General features: G+C 27.7%; 1 protein-coding gene across 1 annotated transcript in view; it reads right to left on the bottom strand.

Moving 5' to 3' along the window:
• The window catches only part of LOC142319958 (uncharacterized), a 38,012-nt gene extending 14,901 nt beyond the window's left edge, over positions 1-23,111 (bottom strand). Inside the window, exons 1-4 of the mRNA XM_075357635.1 lie at positions 23,032-23,111; positions 21,024-21,145; positions 18,558-18,682; positions 15,245-15,398 (exon numbers count right to left, since the gene is read on the bottom strand). Coding sequence (XP_075213750.1) covers positions 15,245-15,398; positions 18,558-18,682; positions 21,024-21,145; positions 23,032-23,111 — 481 coding nt within the window. The remainder of the gene's footprint in view (positions 1-15,244; positions 15,399-18,557; positions 18,683-21,023; positions 21,146-23,031) is intronic.
• Between the last annotated feature and the right edge of the window lie 1,310 nt (positions 23,112-24,421).

Genomic DNA, 24,421 nt, shown 5'->3' with positions numbered 1-24,421 from the left:
TTATATATATATGAACAACACTTATATCACTTATAAAAATTGTAGTGATTTGTGATGAATGTCAGGACTGGCAGTACAGAGAGTGACATTACTCTCAGAGAAAACAAACTTAACTGGCACTTTACATTCATCACAGCCATAAGAAAAACTGATCAGATAATATAAAGCAACACATTTTTATGAAAAAGAATAGTTATTAATATTTCACTTAATGGAATGGCAGAAAAATTAAAGTAGTTTGCACTCCCTTCTCACTAGAATATCCGCTGTCTCATTTCCAAATATTCCTGTAAGTGATACACTGAACAACTAGCTCAGATTCACTTGTATTAAAGAAGGAAATTAAGATTATCTTTCTTCTTCATAGTAGGAGTAAACTGATCTTAATAATTAATATAAATTTACTAAGTGTTTGAATACTAAACAAGAATTTTTAAGTGAATATATTAATGATAATGGGGGATTTAATAAAAAGATAAAAAGGTGAAAACCTGAGAAAAAAAATTAATGAACTATTAAGCCATAAAGGGGAATAATTTAAAATTCTCTGTTATTATTAAAAATATTATTAGTCATAATTAAAAAATTAATAACAAAGAGATAAATATTAAAAATTAAAAAACATGACTGTCCAAAAAAAATACATTGCTCTTTTATGTAGGATAATTAAAAAGCGTGCAGGTGACAATTTTGTTTATAGTATTTGTATATAGTAAAACTATATTTTCTAATTTTTAAAATTTTTGTTAAACATGTGTATACATATGTACATATTTATTTAGCTTATGATACTCCCAGAAACGTAACGCAGGATCATACATCTAAATCAGTTCAGCCGTTGAACTGCTATGGTGGAACATACATCACCCTAAATGCATTACACTCCTTTTTGAGCAAGAAATATTTCAAGAACACATGCAGTTTTATTAATATCATTAACATAAATGAAAATATACAGATCACATTAATAAATGATACCTATTCATAAGTAAAAGATATGACAGTTTAAAAAATTGATAATGTAAATCATACCTTATGTACTTGAAAAGTGATTATCATTAATAATAATAATAATAATAATAATAATAATAATAATAATCACATATAATCACTGGCTGTCCAACTCTAACTCCGACGGAGTACACCAGGAGGCACAACAACGTGGCAAAAATTGAACACAGAACTCTGCAATGGATATAAGTTAGAGTTTTCAAAAGGACCCTACTATACTTATGAGCCAGCCTCCTTTTTGGAGAACAACAATGCAAAAATTTTCTGGAACCAGAGAATTGTAACAGCAAAACCCATCAACTGTAATAAGCCAGATATAGTAGTAGTTGATAAAATGGAAAAAGTAACTTACCCAATAGACGTAGCCATCTCATCAAGTAACAACATCAACACTAAACACAATGAGAAGCTGCAGAAATATACAGATCTTACTTTGGAAATTAAAGAAATGTGGAATCAAAAAGAAGTTTATATAATCCCAATAATTATATCTGCAGAGGGAATAATACCATCTACTTTGCATAACAGTCTTGAAAAATTGAAGATCCAGTGGAAGACCCACGCACTAATGCAAAGGAGCGTGATAATTGACACCTGCCATGTTGCCCAGAAGACACTTAGTCAACAATAGCAAGCCTAATCTCGTTGGTGTAAATTACAAAAGCTGTGAAAGTGTGGGATAATAATAATTCAGAGATTTATATTTTATGATGAGTTTCATATTTGTAAAAATTTCTATTAATAAGAACAACCCCATGTGACAAGATCAAAGAACATCATTTAAATTGGTATAAATATGATTATTAGAATTTCCTGAGTTACATCTTTTTTGTTCTCACTAAATCTATGGATATAGTTTTATCTAAAAATATGCTTTCACATTAATTTCTGGTAACAGATGTAGATTTATAAATAGTACTTTTGTATGCTATACAGAGATCCATTTTTCTGAGTACCTCAGTTAATTTTTGTTCCAGTTTGGTTGCATCATGATTTTGTATTATACTAGCAAATACTTTGAATTTTGAAAATCAGAAGATTGTTTGCGAAGATAACAACATTTCTAAATAACATGATCTGTTTGATCTAGAGTGTACCTGATGTATGCAAAAGTTAGCCTTTAACATCTAACAAATGGAATTTAGAAAATCTTACAATTAGTTGGAGAGATATTATAAGAGTACCCCAGTGTACCTCTCAAAACAGCATGCGAGGGTAACCCTGTTTATTACCAGTTGATGGTAATGATTGGTCTAGCCTCACACAAGGTGCTCGCATCACCTTACCACACCAGTCTCACATGTAGTCCCCATGGAAAGCCCATTATTATTAATCAGAAATTTTTTTAATTTGTTTAATTTTATGTAAATTTAATTCTATTATTTTTTTTAATATTATTCATTCATATGATTTAAATCATCTAGTTCAAACCCAGTTCACATAGTGATAGAGGCTCACAATTCACAATTCATTAATTCAATTCATTAAAGTTTATGCTTCAACTGGCAAACCTCCACTACTACTCATATATATAGCTTATGACACTCTCAGTAATGTAAGGATTCCAATGCGGGATCATACATCTAAATTGCTTCAGCTATAGAGCTACTATGGTAGAACAAACATATATATACATACACCCAAAATACACTACACACCTTTTTGGGAAGTCATGTGAAACAAGGAATGGAACTTTTTTTACAGAAAAAAGAAGGAATTAAATAAGATAAAAGAATGATAAAAAAATTTATGTGCTTATACTTACCTGCTTACCTGTGCTTACCTACTTTTATGATACTTTGTATGTAAAAAGGAAACTTTTATGAACCAGAAATCCCTGACTTTTATTATTAAAAATAATAAAGTATAAAGATCATCATTTTTGACATTTAGCAATTATTGAGTATATATTCATTGGTTTAATTTATGATCTGAAGCTGGTTTGAAAACGCCCAGTATCATTTTTTCAATTCAATCGGTACTAGAGAAATAAAAAGTCTGACTAACTTCAGGGAAAGATTGTGGTTCTCTTATGCCACAATGATAGACTGTTTGTATATATGTCTTTTTTTACATAAAAACACCTTTATTTTTATGAAGGAATTCAAAATATTAAACATAAATGACATGACTCTTCAAAATTTTTATTTTATTTTCAATTTATAAAATATACATAAAATCTATTCATATGTAGCCAAGATGGTAGAGTTATTGGATGATATTATTTTTCTGCATCATCATTTTGGGGTAATTCCTTTTATTGCACATGCATTCTTGACATGGTTTATAAAATTTATAATTATGTACTGATCTGATAAAAGATATGTACAGATCAGTACAAAATTATTTATTTGTTTATAAAAAATTAAAATTTCTTTGTTTGTTTAACTATTTATTTGTTTGTAAAAATGCCTGGTTTGACTCCCAATGCTGACTAGCTATTTTTTCATCTATCATTTTATTCATTATTTCATTAGATAAAAATTAATCATTTTATGAACTTAAAAAAAAAAAATAATATGGAATAACTTTGAATTTAATTCAGTGCGTACCAGAAAAGGTTGTTTTAAAAAAAATGTATGTTATAATTAACTTAATATTTTAATCAAATTTTACTTTATAAAAAGGCATTAGCACTAAATTACACTTTATGCAATGCAATGTTGAAAAATTTTGTATCTAAGAGATATTTACATAGAAAGTGTTAAGCCTTGTCCTCACAAAGGGAAACCGCCACCAAATGGGTACCCCCTGTTGTTTATGATTTATGTCTTGCTTATATCTCCCACCAATATATTTTTTCTCGACAACTAAAATGCATTACATAATAATAATAATAAATTAATATTACACTACACCAAATTTAACTTCTTTCTTTGTTATGAAACATATTTTTAATAATATATTAACAAAATTATTATAATTTACGTATTGAAATTAATACTGGTATTAGCAGCTTTCTATATTACACAGTAAGATTCCAATGTAATTTTTAAAACAATTGGAATCAAGTAACACAATTATAAATTAATAAATAATTACTATCAACTTACGCTATTTTATTCATTTTTATTGTTGAGATCCTTTTTTGTAAAAGCACTTTATCTAGCAAATTAATTTTTTTTAATTACACTGATACACAAAAAAAAAATTTAATGTTTAAGTGTGATACCATTTCTTTAATTGCTTTTTGCGTATATTACAAATCTGTAAATACAATTTTTTTGTCACTCTTAGTTTTAAATAAATTATGCTTCAAAAAAATTAATGGAAATTAGAGTTAAAATCTGCAAAATTTATAATTTTGCATGGCTATACCTGTGTTAGAATGATTTCGCTGATACTTTTCTTTTATAAATAGCCTCAGGCACATCCCAAATTAATGTCCAACAGTAATCGGCTAGCATGTTAGTATTCCATTTCCGTTTATAGTGGCTTTCCATCATTGAAATGTCTTGGTGGAAACGTTCACTGTATTTGTCACTTACGTCTCCGAGGTTATCCAGGAAAAAATCCAGATGTGAGTGGAGGAAATGTATTTTCAAAGACATATTACATTCCATAGCTCTGTTTGAAGTAAGAAGGTGATTAACAATATCATGGTAATTTTTGGATTTTTATTTGCCGAGAAAATGTTTGCAAACATCTTTAAATGAAGCCCAAGCTGCACTTTCTACATTATTTAACATTGAGTTAAATATGTCATCTTTGGCCAAATCTCTTATTTGAGGACCAACAAATATTCCTTCTTTAATTTTTCCTTCACTTACATTTGGAAATTTCTGCCTGATATACAAAAATCTGAGACTATCCTTCATTACTTTTACAAAATTTTTCATTAGTTCTAGCTTGATATGGAGAGGGGATAAAAATTATTTTTTGGGTTTAACTAAGGGCTCATGAATAATATTTTTCCCATTTGGAGTTAAGCTGTCTTGTTTCTTCCACTCTTTGGTAACATAATGTTTATTTCTAGCTCGGCTGTCCCATTCGCAAAGAAAACACATGTACTTAGTATAGCCTAACTGCATGCCTAACAAAATATCTACATCTTTCAAATCACCACAAACGTTCCAGCTACTTTTTTTATAATTTACTTTTTCAAGAACATCTTTCGTCACATTGTAAGTCTCTTTCAAATTAACACTATAAGCGACAGGTATCGAAGGATATTTGTTACCATTGTGTAGTAGAGCCACTATTAAACTATACTTGGACGAATCTGTGAAAAGGCGCCAGTCCTCAGGTTTATGAATTTGTCCTAAGTGAAACATAAGCTCATCAATATTTGTGCAATAAATCAAATTATTTTCATCAATAAAGTATTGAGAAAGTTCTTTTTGTCGGCTTCGAAAGCCTGAAACTTTTGAAGTAAATTCCAACCTTGCAGTCCTGATCCTAACAGTTCAGCTTGATTTTTTAATAAATTTAAATCCCTAACCAAGTCATTTAATTCACTTTGTGATATAAGAAGTGGCTTATTGGAATATAATTCAAAATCAAAATCATTGTTGTCTTCTTCAGTACTGCCTGATTCTTCATCGTTACTTTCGTAACATACATTCACAGGTGGCACAGGAACTGGAATAATTTCACTGTGAGGTACAGGGCTGATTACAGATTGTAATGATGGATATTTTACAGTATGTTTAGATTTTTTAGAAATTCCAGACACACTTGTTAAACAAAAGTAACTATCGGTTACATGATCCTTTGGTTTACGCCAAACCATAGGTACACCAAATGGCAAAGCTTTCTGTGTACCTTTCAGCCATTCTCTTAAATATAGAGAACAATTAGTGCATATTACATGAGGAGCCAACGTCTTATCCTGATCACCAATTTTACACTGAAAGTGCAAATGATAGGCTTTTTTAATTAAAGTTGTAATGGTTTTTCTATTAGATTTTACGGTAAATCTCACCACATACATAACAAAAAGCATCCACATCATTTACACAATTTTGAGGTATTATGACACTCCACTGTTAACAAACTGAAGACAGCAATAAGACTGAACAAAATTAATTCATTCCTAAATCTAGTGCTTACAAACAACGCAGCTGTGTTTTCAGCTACATGTTTTGACCTGCACAGACATGATCAATCTTGTCCATGAAGGCTCACTCTTCAATATTATATATGATGTCATAATATGATTTAATTCTTTGTCTAGTATTGCTTATTTATAGCTTACAAATCATGCTAACAAAGTTAAACAAAAAAAAAATGAGCTAACAAAATACAATACAGGAGCTTAAAATGCTAATTATACGAGGTGTGATAAAAAAATACGGTGAATCAATTTTTATAGCGGCAACTGCCGACGCTACATCTATATGCTGTAATTTGTCCAATAGCGCGATCAACTGAGACAGGCAGGGAAAAGGTTGTAATACGTTCGAGCTTGCCAGTCAGCTGCCAGAGCCGCTAGAGTGAGGATGTGTTTATCGTGTCTGTCGCGCAACATGGATTTTGAACAACGCATTAACATTAAGTTTTGTTTTAAGTTGCCAAAGAAGCTCACGAAATGCTAGAATCGGTGTACGGCGATAATGTGATAACTTTGAAGACTTTGTACAAGTGGTATGACCGATTTAAAAACGGAAATGAGTCTGTTGTATACGAGCAGCGTGCGGGACGTCCAGTGACCTCAAAATCAGTTGAAAATGTGCAAAAAGTGGAAACAATGGTTCGTTCAAACAGGCGAAAGACTATTCGAGAGCTATAGGAAGACCTTAACATCTCGTACGGATCCGTTCAAAGCGAAACGACGTACGAAGAAAGCGACCAGAAAAATGGACCAATGGCTTCCTTCTTCACCACGACAACGCACCGTGTCACATCTCGCTTCTCATTCGCGAGTTTTTGGCCGAAAAAAAGTGTTCCTGTCTGTCCACATCCGCCATACTCACCGGATTTAGCACCATGCGACTTTTGGCTCTTCCCAAAAATTAAAACTGCTTAAAGGAAAACGTTTTGACACCATTGCTGACATTGAGAGGGCCACGACCGAGCAGCTGAAAGCCCTTCCGAAAGATCCCTTCCAGAAATGCCTCCAATCATGGAGTCAACGTTGGGATAAGTGCATTGCTAGCCAAGGACAGTACTTTGAAGGAGATTAAATCAAATTCTATGTAACCTTATTACTTTTTTTAATAAAAAATTATTCACCGTATTTTTTGATCACACCTCAGTATGTTGAAAAATAAAAAGTCCTTTAATTAAAATTTAAAAATTTTTCAAAAATGGTGGTAATAGAAAGATTCTGAGTTCATATTTGTTTTCAGAATCAAAAAACAGATTAAAATCATGCATCGCATGTTAAGAAACAAAAATTATGTTTATCAGCGTTATTAGTTAAATATATCTCTTAACCATGTTTGATTAGATTTTTTTCTGTTCTCTATATTTATTTAACTTATATGTAAATCTAACAATCAGTATATATTAAAAAATTTCTTGTATTGTCTTCTGCAGAAATTACACAATAAGATCACTAACAATAATTAAAAAATTGTGTGCATTTCTGCACAAGAAGACAGACTTCATTAATTTAATTTGGTTTTCATATTTTTTTAATTTAGTTAATACTCCTAACAATAGATATTACAGATAAAGAAACATCAATGTTCCAAGTTGCAGCATCACAGTGAACCATGCTTCTAACTTGTTCAAATGTTTTTGATCCTAAATTGAGCATACTTAAGAATGGTCCAACCAATCTTCAGAAAATTTTCATATGCACAACTTCATTACAGAATATCTAAATTTAAATGAAACTGATTTTCTATTCTGAAGATGTTTTTAGCCACAAAATTTATACATAGGCCTGTAAATATATAAGGACATCCCAATTTAAGTGAATGATATTTTTCTACTCCTCATACCTCAAATTGAAGGATGTGCCCATAATGTATGCAATAAGATACTCACTACATATGATAACTATAAATGAATCATGTTTCAGTATAATGTATTGAAGGACAAACATAATGAAAAAATAAAAGGTATCATTATTTCTGTAGACAATCTAGGCATAATTAATGTCATTCCATTCTTTTCACCAGCTTTAAATCATTTAATTATTTTCTCAACAATGCATACAATAAAACAAGTAATAAAAAATCAAGTAAGTGAATCCTTAAATGAAAAGGTAGAATACCAGGTTCTTCAGTTATTTCTCTAGGTAAATGTGCTTGTTTTCTATTCCCCTTAAAAGAGTACTCCTACGCCGCTTCAATGCAGAGCCATTTTTGTCTTATTTCAAAGAACTTCCTATTTTTAACATAAATATTTAGAAGTTTCATATCTTTAATGAAGTAAGATAACATTTTTAAATCTCAAACTAAGTTTTCCTAAACGTACTAACTAGTCTTACTCATAATAAGCATAATGTAAAGAAACAAAATTAACATGTTTTAAAACAATTCCACCATGATCAAGTTTTAGCTTGAGTATGAAATCATTAAAAATATATGATGTGGTGAATATAAACTATCATGTACAATTTTCAATAAATTTTAGCCTGTAATTTGTTAGTCTTAGTTTATAAATTAAATGTTTCTAATTTAAAATCTGTTGATTGTAAATATTATGGTCTATAAATAATATTTATTGATTTAAACAGCTGATATATGGTATTATTCTGATCCAGAATTTATGTTAGTTACTAAAGAAAACAAAATTAAGTTAAAAATGTATAATAGCAATCAAGATTGATATTAGAATATAGAAATAAGAGTAAAACTAGAAATCCAATAATCAGAACTGATTAACCCTACTAAATTATATTAATAACCATTACACCAATTGGCTTGCCAGTAATTTGAAATCACTCACACAAGACTAAAAATCTAACTTCTTAAAATAAAAAAAAATAAAATAAGATTAAAAAATTACCCCCTTACAAGACAATGAAATGAAATTATTATTAATGACAATGAAATAATTTTTCGTTATTTATTTTATAATCATTAAAAGAATCCTCATAAGGGTAACTGATTAAAACTATAAAAATTAATAATAATCTAAATGACAAGAATGTTTATTTGTCACTGATATTTTTTAAAATTGGAATACCATGACATTTTTAATTTATTTATGTTTTGATAAAGAGTACACATTTCAATTTATAATATACTGAAATCCAGTGAGGCTTAATGTAGCAACTAAAATGCTAATTATAATGTATCAGAAACTAATATCAATTAATATACTTGGGTAAAAATTTATATCAGTTTTAATCCTTGACCAGAAAAAATTATTTGCTGGGATAGGTGTGATAAACATTGCTTTAATTTGGTATTGGTAATTGTTTTTCTGAACTGTGAGTACATAGTATTATTCACAAATTTTATTGCATTTTATGAATAAACACTGAGAATGAAATTTACTTACATTTTACCCAGCTATTTAATGTTAATAAAAAGTCTATTTTGTTTCCTTTGCAATAACAGGTTGTAAACAAGTATATTCTCACTTTAACACTAACTGGTTGAGATTTACATTTATTTCTTGATTTTATCCATCCTTTAAATGGACATTTCTTAAAATGGAGAAAAGATTTGTTATAATTTTTTTTTCCGGTTCAATTTTTAAAAATATGTTTAATCATATTATTTATAATTGTTGCTGTTATTTTACTTTTTCATTAGATTCAATGATGAGTGTAAAGTTCAGGACATTAACATTTATTTATGTTCTCTCAGAAAGTAGGGCAATTATTTTGTTCAGTAAAAAGATAGTTGAAGTAATCACTTATGCAAGCTTAAAAAATCTAATCTCTAATGAAAAAAAAAAAAAACAAACAATATATATATATATATATATAGTAATTTAAGAGCACCATTTTAAGAGACTTTCAAGGGTTTCCCTCATGGTTAGTTGATAAAAACTTCTTAAAATCACATATTAAACTCAAAAACATTACAATTGTCATATATTATAAAAATAACGTTTATAAATATAATATTTTTAGTTTAATGTGTGATTTTAAAAAGTTTTTATTAACTGACAATGAGGGGAACCCTCGAAAGCACTCTTAAAATAGAAAAACAATAAGCATAAAGAAAGAGGCATTATTGAATTTTTTACTGTTGGTGAAATACTGTGTTATACTTTGTCTTTGACATAATTGGTACAGAGGGGAATATGGACAAACACAATAACAAAAAAATAATTGATTTTGCTAAGTTAATATATATATATATATATATATATATATATATATATATATATAAGACTATGTATCATGACTGTGTACTGATTAGTCTGTTGAATCATGCTGTGGTTGATTTTGTAAATTAATATTTTCTTCAATATTTTCATAATCTAAGAATGAAACAAGGGCTTGAGATAACTGAAATATGAGATAAATACTTTTGATTGAAATCTGCCTAAATATTTCAAAAAATTTCTTCAGTTGTAGTTCTATATTTTGTTGTACCCTCATTTGGGTCATGCAACATATTTAAATTTAATGTGGTTTATAAGAAAGCCTTACAGATCATACTTATTCGTTACCTAGTTGACTATTTCTCCCTTGCTCGGCTAAACTCAGCTCTCCTGAGTTTATATGAATCATTGTTTCACTTCAGAGCCTGAGGATTATACTTTTTCAATGTCCATCCAAAAGTGAGCAGTACACCTAAAGAAGTTTCACTTCAAAAAAAAAATTAAATTTGAAAATGGTATTAATGAAATTGAAATGCTAAGTATTAAATATTAAGTTCCTAAGTAAAATCAGCTTATTTTTTCACCGAATGTGAAAATGCCACACCTGTAAAATTTGTATTGTTTTTTATGTTGATTTCTGCAGCTATTTCGAAAAATTTATGTACTAAATTTATATATTAAAATTTAACACTAAATACTTTTTATGATTGACTTTCTTTTTTCCTGCTTAGCCTTCGGTAAATACCGTTCAGATAATAGTTCAGAGGATGAATGAGGATGGTATGTATGAGTGTAAATGAATTGTAGTCTTGTACATTTTCAGTTCGACCATTCCTGAGATGTGTAGTTAATTGAAACCCAACCACTAAAGAACACTGGTATCCACGATCTAGTATTCAAATCCGTGTAAAAATAACTGGCTTTACTAGGACTTGAACGCTGGAACTCTCGACTTCCAAATCAGCTGATTTGGGAAGACGCATTCACTAGACCAACCTGGTGAGTTTTTTATGATTGACTTGCAGTGCAGCATTTTGTTGCCTCTATAGTTTGAATTCTGATATTAGGCAACACAGATAATTGAGGATGTAAGATGGTAAACTGTTGAGATTAAAAAATTAGAGCAGAACAGAAAAAGGAATAGAGAACAATTTCAAACTAATCAGATGGTTGATGACTATTAAAAAGATCTGCAAAAAAATGAAATATTAATTTAGTTGTTAGGTTTGTAATTAATTAGTCTATTACATATTAAATAAATTAATTGATTGACTGGTATGATATTCTGCAAGTTTTCTGATATCTTGAGCACTTTGTTGAATTGGACTATAAATATCTGTATTCCTTGTTCCTGTAGTGAGTGACTTGTAACAGCTCTGGACTGCTAGTCTAGGATCTGTTAACCAACAGTGGATTGGTGGCAAGGAAGTAGTTTTAAGGAACTGTCTGCAATAAGATAAAACAATTTCACTTGGTTCTCAAGCTGTCTTTTACATACGGAAAGTCCCAAATCTGTTCCATCCCAGAATAAAATAAATAAATGAAGCTCAATGTTCTGTAAAGATCTTTTTTTTGTTACAAATAAATAAAAATTATTTTAAAATTAAAACAAGAGAAATAAAATTTAAATGTTCTTTTTAAAAAAATTAAAAAACAAAAATTGACAAAAAACAATGTCTTAAATCATTGTATGTCATAGATATGAAAACTTATAAAATAGTTAAGGAAGAGACTTAAAAAGATTTGGAGAGATAATTATAAAAAGTGATTTCAGAAACTTCTGAAAGGCCAATACATAAATAAAAAACTAATTAAATAGTAAAATATATTACAAAAGTCTACGAAGAAAACTGAATCTAGAAGAAATTTAAAAAAAATGTCTTCTGCTTATAAAGACAAAACTTGAAAAACCAGTAGTTATTAAGTAATAAACCAATTAGAGCTGATATAAATCAAAAGATATAAAAAAAGAGCATGGCTAGAAAAGAATGAACCATGAATTAGATTCTGTATCCAAAAACATTCATCATTGAGATACATAACATCACACGATTATACAAAATTGTTAGTGATGATTGTCCTAACCATTGTATCAGAGAAATTGGTAAATCATTCCAGATACAGAAATTCACAATGCATTAAAACATGGGTATGAAGAAAGAAATAATTAAAATAAATTGAAGACAAAGAAGTAGCAATGATGGAAGTAACATTAGAAGGGAAATATTTAAAGAGATGGGGAGGTATGAGTTTTAAAAAAACTTTAAAAGTTTTGTACTGATGTGTAAAGTTCAATTTTTTTAAAAAGAAAATACTTAATGCATATGTTATTAAGTTAAATTCATGAGTGATAAAGTATTTCTTTTGATTTGAAGTTTATTTTAATTAATTTTTTAAAATTTTTTGTATTAGGCTTTTTTCCCAATTACTTAAGACACATATCAAGTAAATAAAATGTATTACAGATATCAGTTTTAAAATATGATATATGATGTTAATAGATTTATTACAGTTGCCCAATAAATTAGTTGTTGAGATAGTAATTATATTAGTCCTGTGTACGAGTCATGTGTAAACTAGCTTCATCAAATTGAATCAGGCAAATATCTGTAAAAAAAATTAATCTAAAATGCTTTAAATCAAGTCTTACCTCTACTAATGATGCCAAAGAACACAGTTTTAGTTAAATATATTGATTTATGTTTTGGAAAGAGTTCAGTATATTAACTAGGATTTACTTATATAATTTAGACATTACATATTTTTATTTTTAATGGGCTATTCAACACACATTAAAACAACGAATGTAATAAAATACAATTTTTATACAGAGCATGAAGATAATTATGATACTGCTACTTATGACATTTGCATTACCTGGCAATGTAGTTAACTAAAAATTGAGGAATTCAGAACATTCGAGGATCAAAGAAAACTGCAGAAATTTAGGGTTTGATGACATCAGTTCAGAAGAACTGTTGGTTTCACTTTTATATACAGGTACAAATTTGGTTAAATAGAGTACAAATTGGTAAATTATCAATAAATATAATTTTATGTTTTTTTACAGCATATTTTTTAAAAATATATGCTTTTAAAACGTAAATAAAATACTTTTCTATCCTTGAATCAAACCAATGAGAATTCCATTCTGGTCAGGCTACCCAATTTTTACAACTTAAAAAATTCATTTCTCATAAAAAACAAAATGGGATAGGATAGTTGTGATCAGGTGTTGGCTTTAACTGTCAGAATGAATAAATAAATAATCCATTATAAAATACATAAATTATAATACTTATTAGCTATGTAATTTTTTTTAAATGTAGTAAAAAAACATTACTTTATAAATAAATTAAATGATAAATATACTTTTTTTTTTAATTTGTGACAACTCTTCTTCAATATCACCAGAAATTATGAAAGATGGTTGTGACTACTTTTCTGCAGCATTTCAGTAAATTATGACAAATGCGTGTATTTTTCATGAGGTAACTTATTACCAACCAGTAAGAAGTAACTTACCCTAGATTTTTTTTTACATAAATACACACTGTTTGTACCTCGTCTGCAGTGGTATCACAAATTGTAATTCTGGCCTGTTACAAGTCTCCTTCTAAGTTTTCATATGTTTACTTTGTTCATCTGATTTGTTTTAATTTCATTATAGTAGTGTTTTTATCTTTTTCTATGATAATGAAATTAAGTGTTCAATAAATACTATGAATTGTGAATTAAGTTTAGGACCAGTTGACTGAGAAATTACCATGTTGCTCAACTAACTGATGGAGCCAAATAGTTGATGGCAGAATACTATATTCCGGGAAGGCTTTTGCAGCAAGAGTCATATTTATATATGCCCAACAAATATTATTTAATAGTACAGCTACCTGCGTGGATGAGTAGATAGTATCCCAGTAGAGACGCTGGCATCAAATCTTGGTCAGGCTTGGCATTTTATCATACGCTACCAATTTCTAATGGACTAATGACCATAGCTGTTGATGCCCATTCTTTCATTAAAAAAAAAAAAAAAAAAAAGAGTTCATAGTTCAGTTTTAATAGGTATGAGTGAGGAGTTTCACCCACCGGGTTGGTCTAGTGGTGAACATGTCTTCCCAAATCAGCTGATTTGGAAGTCGAGAGTTCCAGCGTTCAAGTCCTAGTAAAGTCAGTTATTTTTACATGGATTTGAATACTAGATCATGGATACCAGTGTTCTTTGGTGGTTGGGTTTCAATTAACCATATATCTCAGGAATGGTTGAACTGAGACTGTAAAAGACTACGCTTCATTTACACTCATACATATCATCCTCATTCATCCTCTGAAGTAATATTTGAAGGTAATTACTGGAGGCTAAACAGGAAAAAGAAAAAAGGTATGAGGAGTTAAAGGGGATTTAAACATCCTTCACATTAGAACTGAACAAGTATCCGTACAGGCTTATGCATGTGTACAGGCTTACAAAGGATTACAATTATATTAAAACAAAAATTTTTATATTATTAAAAAGCTTTATTAGAAAAAAATTGTAATACTATTTCATTTTTTACAATAATTATATTTTTAATTGATTGATTTTCTAACAAATTAATTCTTCCAAAAACTTATTCTTTAACAGTTTATTTAATATATTACATAAAATTAATGCTTCCATAAAATTAGATAAAAAAAATATATATATATAAATATTATTTTAATGGAAAAACAAATTGGAAATTTCATTAAAATTATGTCTACTAGTAACATATATGTAAAAATTAATGCAAACAGAACATTAAAATAAAAAATGTTTACTTCTAAATGCTAAAAGTAATACAAATTCTCTTGTTGATAACTGTTCATGTAAATTCTAAAAATACAAAATGTGTTTAGAGTTTCTGAATTTAAAATCATAAAGCAGAAGACAGTCTAAAAGAAAACTGGATTTAAAAAGAAATTATATTTATCAAAATCTTCAATATTACATAAATTAATGTTTTAACATAACATATGTTTTAGTAGTATATAAAACAATGTTGCATTATGTTTACTTCTTAACGAGCATAATCACTACATTTGTAGCACTTGCAGTCTGCTGGTTCTCTTAATTTAATATCCATCTGAGATTGTGTTGGTCCTGTTAACCGCATACCATCAGGATCATAACAGTGTGTTAATGTTATTGTCCTTTCTTTGAGAAAACTTTCACGGCAGCAGTAACATTCCTGTTTACAAGAATAAATAAAATCATTTAAAATCGGCTGTAATTATCTATAAAATTAAAACTTTAATTTGATTTTTAGAATGATGAAGTGAATTGAAAATGATGAATGAAAAGTATGATTGTAGTGGTAATAAAAATAAATTATATTAATAATATAACATTTTTAACAGTAAGAGAATTAAATTTATGTTCAGAGTTAGCTGAAGTAGCAGATAAGACAACTGCTGCTTGATTAGGTCTTGTCATAGAATTTTGTATAGTCTTGGCTCATATGACTAATTACTTAGTATTATAATGACAATATTTAAAAGTAAGAACTCCTGATGTATGAGTATCAGAGGCTATTACATTTCATGAATCTAATTATTGCTTAGGATATTTACTTCATGTTTATTAATATATTACTTGACTGTTAGATTGTTGATTACTGATTGTTGGGATCACATTTTGTAATGTAGATATGCAGCTAAAGAAAAAGAAAAATGGCCAGTATATAATAATATAACATATAATACATTGTTTCTCTTCTTGACTTCTTACAATCAAAAGTTGATTGAAGTGGAAGACCACCTAAACTAAACAAACAGAAGCTGCTTGATATTTCTGATGCTATGGCCAATTCTTTCTTTTTTTTATGACCTATCATTTACATCACAGACTTTGTATTTCAGTGTCTAGTTAATTATACGTTGGTGCACTCTATTCTAGAATTATTTATTTATTTGAGCGGGTGGGTGAGAAGGGTGTACTGTATTCATAATTCTTATTTTACTTTATTCTGTTTTTCCTTAAGTTTATATTTCATTACACTTAGCTGTTTACCTGATTACTGTTAAATAGTCAGTTCTGTCAAGTCTTAAATGGTAAACTTTCTACTCCAATGCATTCAAATCTGATTAAAAATAAATAATATTACCTTTAATTATGATCAAATACAATTGAAGTAATTTTTTTATTTTTTTCATATACTACAAAAAAACCAAAACTACTGAGTGTGTATTTAATATCTTAGTCAGTGAAATAAAATGGATTTATCTATTGTTATTATAATCTGTTGGTAGATAATAAAATTATTGCTTTGTACTATATTTAAGTATATTTTTAAACATAAAATAAAAGTTACAAAAACTAAAAAAAAAAAATAAATGTATTTCTCTAAGCCAAACATTGTATTCAAATTTTACTTGTTCATAAATTATGTTTTCATTTCTATTTTTAATAATGTGAATTTTTTTAAATGTAAGTGATTAAAATTTGTTTCCATTTCTAATATTGACGTATTTAAAACACATATTTATTTTCTCTAATGTGATCAGCTTAATTCAATTGTTATTTATTATATTTATTTTATTATTCCTAATGTGTACGTTGCAATCAATTCAACTAGTGAACAATAAGCAACTTCACCATGCCCCGATAAAATGAGGATGGTATGTTATGACATGTAAAAGAGATATAATCTTGTACATACTTAGGCTAACCATTCCTGAGACATGTGGTTAACTGATAAAAAAGAAATGTGAGGTTGAACCCCAATGATTTAGTTTAGTTTAGTTTAGTTTTTCTGAAAAGTTTCCAAATACAGTTCCAACTCTTATCAAAAAATTTCAGGAAAACAGGCTCTGTTGAAGAAGTTGATTGAAGTGGAAGACCACGTAAACTAAACAAACAGAAGCTGCTTGATATTTCTGATGCTATGGCCAAAAGTCCATCAAAGTTAATATGTAAGCACAAGAGCTAGATATCAGACTCTCTATCCCACATAAAGCTGTAAGAAAAGAACTGAAACTTTTCCCCTACAAAGTAATGTGTATGTTCAAGAACTGAAACCTACAGATCATGCCAAAAGATTAAATTATTGTCAATGGTTTAAACGTTTTATTGACAAAAATTCTGTAGATATGCTTGACATTACTTTTTACTGATGAAGCATGGTTTCATTTGGGAGAGTATATTAATTCACAAAACACGCGATTGTGGTTGACAGCTAACCCCCATGAATTGCATGAACAATATTTACATGAAATGAAAATTGGAGTCTGAGTCAGTGTGAGTAAAACGTGCATAGTGGATCCAATCTTTTTAGAAAATAAACTTAATAGTGATTGTTAATGTGCTGTTTTAACAAATCTTATTAGTCAGTTAACAGAAGTGGAAATCAATCATGGTTGGTTCCAACAAGATCATGGTTGCACAGATGTTAGCTGTGTGCAACAGCGCACACAGCTAACAGGTCAATGACTTTTTTAAGAAATGTCTTTGGTGAAAAAATCATTTTGAGGGGTTAGTAGCCTGCACAATCACTTGATCTGATACCCCCAGATTACTTTCTATGAGAGCCCAGCAAAACAAAAGTATACTGCAACAGACCACTCACTGATTCACTGATTGATGAACTAAAAACTGCAATAACGGCATATGTATGAGACATTCCACTATATCAGCTGGTTAAAGTGTTTGAAAATAAATTGAAACTTGTGCAGTGTTGTATTGATCTTGGAGGAGGTCATTTTCAACATCTTTTATAACCTATTCCAGTTACTGTAATATTCATTTCTATAAAATAATGAAATAAAAATACATAGTAATAATGAAGAAAGTTTTGCCATTACACTCCATAATTCCAGTGCACAGTAATTTTCCAAATGCTCTGTACATTATATATTTTTATGTATTACCATTATTGGTAATGAAATAATAATTTTGTTTTTATCCAATTAATATCAAATAATGTTTCTAACAGCATTGGATTATTTCATTTTACTTCAATAATTAAGAAAGTAAACATATCTTTGTATTTTTTAAAGTCTTTACTCTGTAAAGGTAAATAGATCTAATAAAGAAAGCAATAAGTGAAAATAAAAATTAATTTTAACAAAATAATAATATTCTACTACTAGGCTGCAACTTGCAAAGTTATTTATTAAAAGTAATTATACCAAAATCCATATGGTATTAAATGGTTGACAATAATAATGGCTGTCATGGTTGCCAATCTTTGTAACAGAGACATCATTAGAAGATGAAGATTCCACTGTTTTATCTCTTTCTCTCTCTCTATCTCTCTCAGCATCACTGATTAGGTGGACAGTAGTAATGCTAACTAATCAATTACTGGGTAGGTAATCATCTACCCAGTATATTGGAAAATTAAATTCACCTTGAGAAAACCTGTGGGTGTTATTACACTTGGCTGCACCTGAGAATTACATGCTCCTTCACATTTGGTAACTTGTATGTCTCCATTACAAGTTCTCTGTAGTCTACCCAGTTCATCAAATTCCTCTGTAAAATCAAAAATATTACTGAAATTATATTTTTTTATGTAAAAAAAAAATTTGAAATTAACAAAAAATATCAGGTCTACACTGTAATATCTACCTAAAGCAAATTAAAAGTATCAGAAAAATAGCAAATTAAGAAAAACTTATTAGTATTATTAATTTATCACTGATTATCTTTTTTTCTAAAACTTTATACTTACTTATTAAACTTATTATATTAAACTATATTTTACAATATAATCACTTAAAAAATTAATTTTTTTCAAAAATATTTTGAAAAGGAAGCTGCTTTTAAATACTTCTACTTTTAAATAATCTAATATTGGTAAGTAAATAAACCAATGAAATTTTTAGCACTGTACAGGTGTGGCACATCATAGTTGCCATACCTGTATAACTATAAGAATAACTGCATAGAATAATTGTTATAAGTTATTTACTGTTATACTTATTTTAAATTCACAAATCAAAGTTGCATTTATGATAGAAATAAGCTTTTCATTAAAAAAAAAAGTATTAAGTGTAAAAATTCCACAGTAATTTTATATGTTTTATTTATTTGAATAAAGATATTAAGCACTTTAAAAATTAATTTTTCATGAAAAATTGAAATATTTATAATTTATAAAATATCTAATAGTTGAAATAGTATTCTAAACATTTATTAAAAAGTCACATCCATTTTTTGTTATGGTCAATCTATGAATTATAGATAATCTGGGATAGTTTTTTCATGAATATGGATTTTTCGTATTTATTGAACATAACATAGCTAATTCTTGTTATGTGGTATTGGAATGAGAGCTAAACTAAAGTTTTTTATCTGAAATACATGCAATTTTCTTTAGGAAACTTTATTTTTAAGTAAATTGGGAAAATAGAATTTTAAAATTAGGTTTACAAAAGGGTGTTATTTAATTACACTGTACTCATCAATTTTTGTTATACAGTGGCCAAACTAAATCAAAGGAAATTTGACAAGACTCATTAAAGCTTTCATGAAATTTTTTGACAAACTTTATTTTTGCCTATATTTGAAAAAAGTGAAAATTTTCCTCTTCCTTGGGCATAAAACCAGTGACATTGAATGTGCTAAGGGCTTATTGATTTCTGAACAGTATATATTTAATAGATTAAGAATTATCATTTTATGCTTTTTATTTTACTGCTGCTATTTATTATATACAAAAAGTTCTTTAACAGAGAATTCTGCTTCATCAGAACATTTTTAAGTGATTGAAAACATAATTTTCTATATTAAAATTATAGAAATATACTTCTATGTTTACTGGTTCAGTTACTTAAATATAATGAAATGTCTGCTGCATTATAAACTGATGTTAGGCAATGATATTGTTTTTTAGTACCATATTTGAATATATCATTATATATAAATTTTAAATTATTTATATTATATATAAGATGTTATTTTTTGAATATTTAATTTATTAATATAATTTATAAGAATAATTTAAATTATATGTATTATAATTTACATGTTCATTAATTATATTTTCAGTTTTGTTGTTTTATTGTACATATAATTTAAATTAATTGCTATGAATTTCTAATGTTGAAAATATATATTTATTATCAATAATGTGATCAGCATAATTAGATTTCTGTTTATCAAATTTATATGTTAACCTTAGATCATATTTAGTCTTGATTTTAATTATTAATAACCATTATTAATTTAGAAATAATAATAATAAAGACTGAAGATGATGAAAACAATCACGTTACTCCATTAGGTTTTTCATTTATAAACAATGAAAAAATTCAATTTTTTTGTTGCTGAATGTGATTAAAATATCTAATATAACAAACAACATACATATCAGAAGTTCCACTTCTCTAAAATGAAGTGAATAACCAACTATGATTTTGTATAAGATTGCCCAAAAAATTAAGTTGATAAATTAATTTAAAGCAAAATCACTATTTGATTTTGTGTAGCTTGCTTGTTGAGCTGACATTATCAGAATTGTTCATGCATGTTGATTGTAAACTGATTATCATTCTATGATGATTTAGTCATGACAGTTTTCAGACATCACTAAACCATGTAACTGTACCATTTATTAAAAATAAAAATCAAATTCCTATATAAAACTAAAATAACTCAAAATTATTTAAAAAGTAGATTTTGATTTCAAGTATCTTAATTTATACCAACTTCAAAGAATATTCCAGAAATTTATTAATTATTAATTTATTTTGAGATCTCATTTTATAAAACATTACACCAATGAAGAATATTTTCATATAGTTATAACAATAAGTATAATTTTTTATCAGTCTTTTTTTTGTCTTTTAGATATGTACAATTATTACTTTACCTTTCGTTATATGTATTTCTGATGGTAGTGTTTCACAAACTTCTTCTTCTTCCCCATTTACTTTTATGAGACAGATTTGAGTTGATATAAAAAGTAACAGTACAGCAGTTTTCATTACCATTCTAAAAATAAAGTATTTATTTATTAATCAATGAGCTTTTATGCAAAATTATCAACAGCTAAAATACAAAATTTATTACATTTTTAAGAATGCCTTAAAAACTCAAATTTATTCTTCACTCAGTTTTTTCATATATCTATTGAATTTTATTGGTTTAAATATAATATCAAAATATGAAAGCTACATTTAGACTTCCAAGGAATTAAAGTGTTTAACTCATTTTTAGTAAAGAATAAAATTAAACATCCCAAAGTGACAGACATTTTGCAAAATGCCCTGTGTGGTATAATTAAAAATAAAATAGTTACAAAAATAACATATTTTTCAGGTTCTTTTTTTAAATATAAGAGTAAACTCTGAAATAAACTTTTAGAATTACAACAATAAAAAGAATTAGTGAGTTAATATATAAAAATCATTTTTAAATTGTATCTAAATGTTGATAAACAACCAAGGTCACAGAGGTGTGATCCTGGTTGTTTACTGTCAATAAGTTTTGCGACTCAAATACATGAAGTGAATTAAGGTTTTAATTACCCAGTAAAATACCAAAATATCATAAGGATTAATATTATCATTCAGTCAGTTGATGGAAAATTATTAACACTACATATTATTTTCCATTTTTTTACAATAATTTTTTTATAGCTTCTTTTTTTTAAGATTTTCATCTAAAGATAATTTCAAGCATTGTTATCTCAATAAATTTTATGAATATTCATTATCTGTCAATTAATAAAGCCCATATAAAATCTATCTGTATTCTGGTTCTGTAAGAATCAAAAATTGATCACATAGTCAAGAAAGTTACTAAATTTGTAATTTTATTAAAATATTTCTATACAAAAATGTGTGTAATTTGAATTACACACACTTTCTCACAAGTTCACTAAATAATTGAATATTAATTTATCATTATGTTCTATTAATATGACTAATGCCCTTAAATCATACAAAAATTCAATATATGCAATTATTGTTGTCAAAATCATGCATTCATTCACTACTCCCTAAATGAAATTTTGAAGTAAAATGTAATAATTTGCGTTAATATAGTTTAACTCAAATTGTAATCATATTATTTAATTTAGTTATATTTTATTTAATATACAATTGAAGTTACTTGATTTTAAATTAATGGATATTTAATTTATTTTTGTTGTCAAGATAAAACACCAAAGCTCCAATTCTTTGCTAATAAATCAATTTTGCATTTAAAATTATTCTGATTCATCTACTCAATGGTCATTATCCACAAAGGGAGTCTTGAGTCACCCACTATCAAAAAATGACATAATAAATATTACCTAAAATAATAAATTTTAAGCCAAATGAAATTAAATTTAAAGTCTAATGTAAGTTTTTAAAACTTAATTTAATGTTTTCTGTTTCATTCTTACACCTTTCATTGGTGATTGGATTTGATAAAAATTACTCAAGCAATGCTGAATACATATGACATGAATAAAATCAGTTATGTCTTTAATTTGTTTCAACTTTAGTGTTTTCATTTATTTTTGTATTTTAAAGTGACTTTTCTAATCTTGTTTTTATTATTATTATTGCATTTAATACAATTTCTACTATAAGAATATTTGACTAGAATATTTTCTTTCATTTATATTAGTTACTTTATCTTTTGATTAAAGAATCAACAAGTTATGAGTTAACTTTATATCACAATTTATTAAAAAAAAAAAATTATCAAGAATTTTATTTAATGAAAAGAAACTTTTATTTTGAATCTACATTTTTTCATAGTTACATTATTTATAAGATATTCTTTAAAATATCACAAAATAGAAACATTTTAAGATATAGTTATCATGAAAGTGTACATTTTCTATGTCTTGTACAACTACTTAGCAAGTTACTTATTATACATACATGTGAAGTGTGTTTGATGTGATGCTGTGTCGAGGACTCTGTACGTTGTAATGTGGTTGATCCTTGAATATTCTGGCCATAATATTTGCTTTTCTCCTCCACCCGACACCATCCCTTTTCCCATCATGTGGTAGCCCCTCTAATGTTCTTTCTCCCACCTTTGTTGTTTCTCCCCACCATTTTCATACCCACTCTACATTTTCATTCTGCACTAGTTAGTTCAATATTGAAGCATATATTATGATTCTCTGTTACAAATATTAATAAAATAATACAATTTTAAGATGTAACTTGTTTATAAAAAATAATAATGAACAATCCATATTTAAAAAAATTAATTTGATTTAGTTTAAAGTAACAGCCTGCTGTATACAAAAATAATTAACTATTTATACAATTAATCATTCACTTATTACTGTGTTTTTTCTTTCAGATTTAATACTTTTGCAAAGATCTCTGCTTTATCAGAATATTTATTGTTGAATTAAATTAAAAACATAATTTAAAGTGTTAAAATGATAAAGGGATAAAAATGTTCTTTTCATAACATCTCAGATTTTACATATATTTGGACTAGTACCTGAAACCATTTTCATGATAATCCTGAATTTATTTATTGATGGTTTAGACTCTAATCACGTACAGTAATGTACAAATTAACCCAAACATAGATGTTATTCAATAAAAAGTAACTTTATTTAGCAGAAAAAGTTTTACCTGCACAATTTGTAAATATCTAGTAATTAACATGTCCTCCTTTATTCTTAATCACTTTATGCTTACGATTTGGCATCAATTCAACAAGTGTATTGCACATTTATTTTGATTTCTTCATCATGAAACGATACCAACATTATTGCTTGAACGAGGTCAATTTTTGTGGTACAAGTGAGTCTTTTTTTATTATTCCCCAAAGATTTTTGATTGGGTTTAAGTCTGCGGAGTTGCCTGGTCACAGGAGCACCTTAATGTTTCATTTTTACAAAATTTGTGTCGCAACCCATAAACATAACAGAAAACATAACATCTATTCAGTCTTCTTAGGTTCATTTAGCATGTACTTTGGCTTGCAAGAGCTTCTTTTTTTGCACATTGCTGGTATTAAAAATTGTTTTTTAGCCTGCCAACGAGCTTTCCGTCCAGCTGCAAGAAATAAGCATCTAATAGTTGTCACATGTAAATCTGTTACACTCGCTGCTAATTCCCGATTTAATTCTATAGCAGATAATTTTGGATCAATTTTACTCTTTCTCACTAATAACCAATCCTGTGTTTGAGTAGTTTTTTTTTTACAACGACACCTGCCTTTCCTTTCAGGTGAAAAGGAACCAATTTCAAAAATTGTTTTAAAATAGCACTCACTGACCCTAGTGCAAAACCATACTCAAAA

This window comes from Lycorma delicatula, chromosome 2 (assembly GCF_047948215.1).
Source record: "Lycorma delicatula isolate Av1 chromosome 2, ASM4794821v1, whole genome shotgun sequence".
NCBI lineage: Eukaryota > Metazoa > Arthropoda > Insecta > Hemiptera > Fulgoridae > Lycorma > Lycorma delicatula.
The sequence above is the reverse complement of the archived record's forward strand: the minus strand, read 5'-3'. Positions and strand labels throughout refer to the sequence as shown.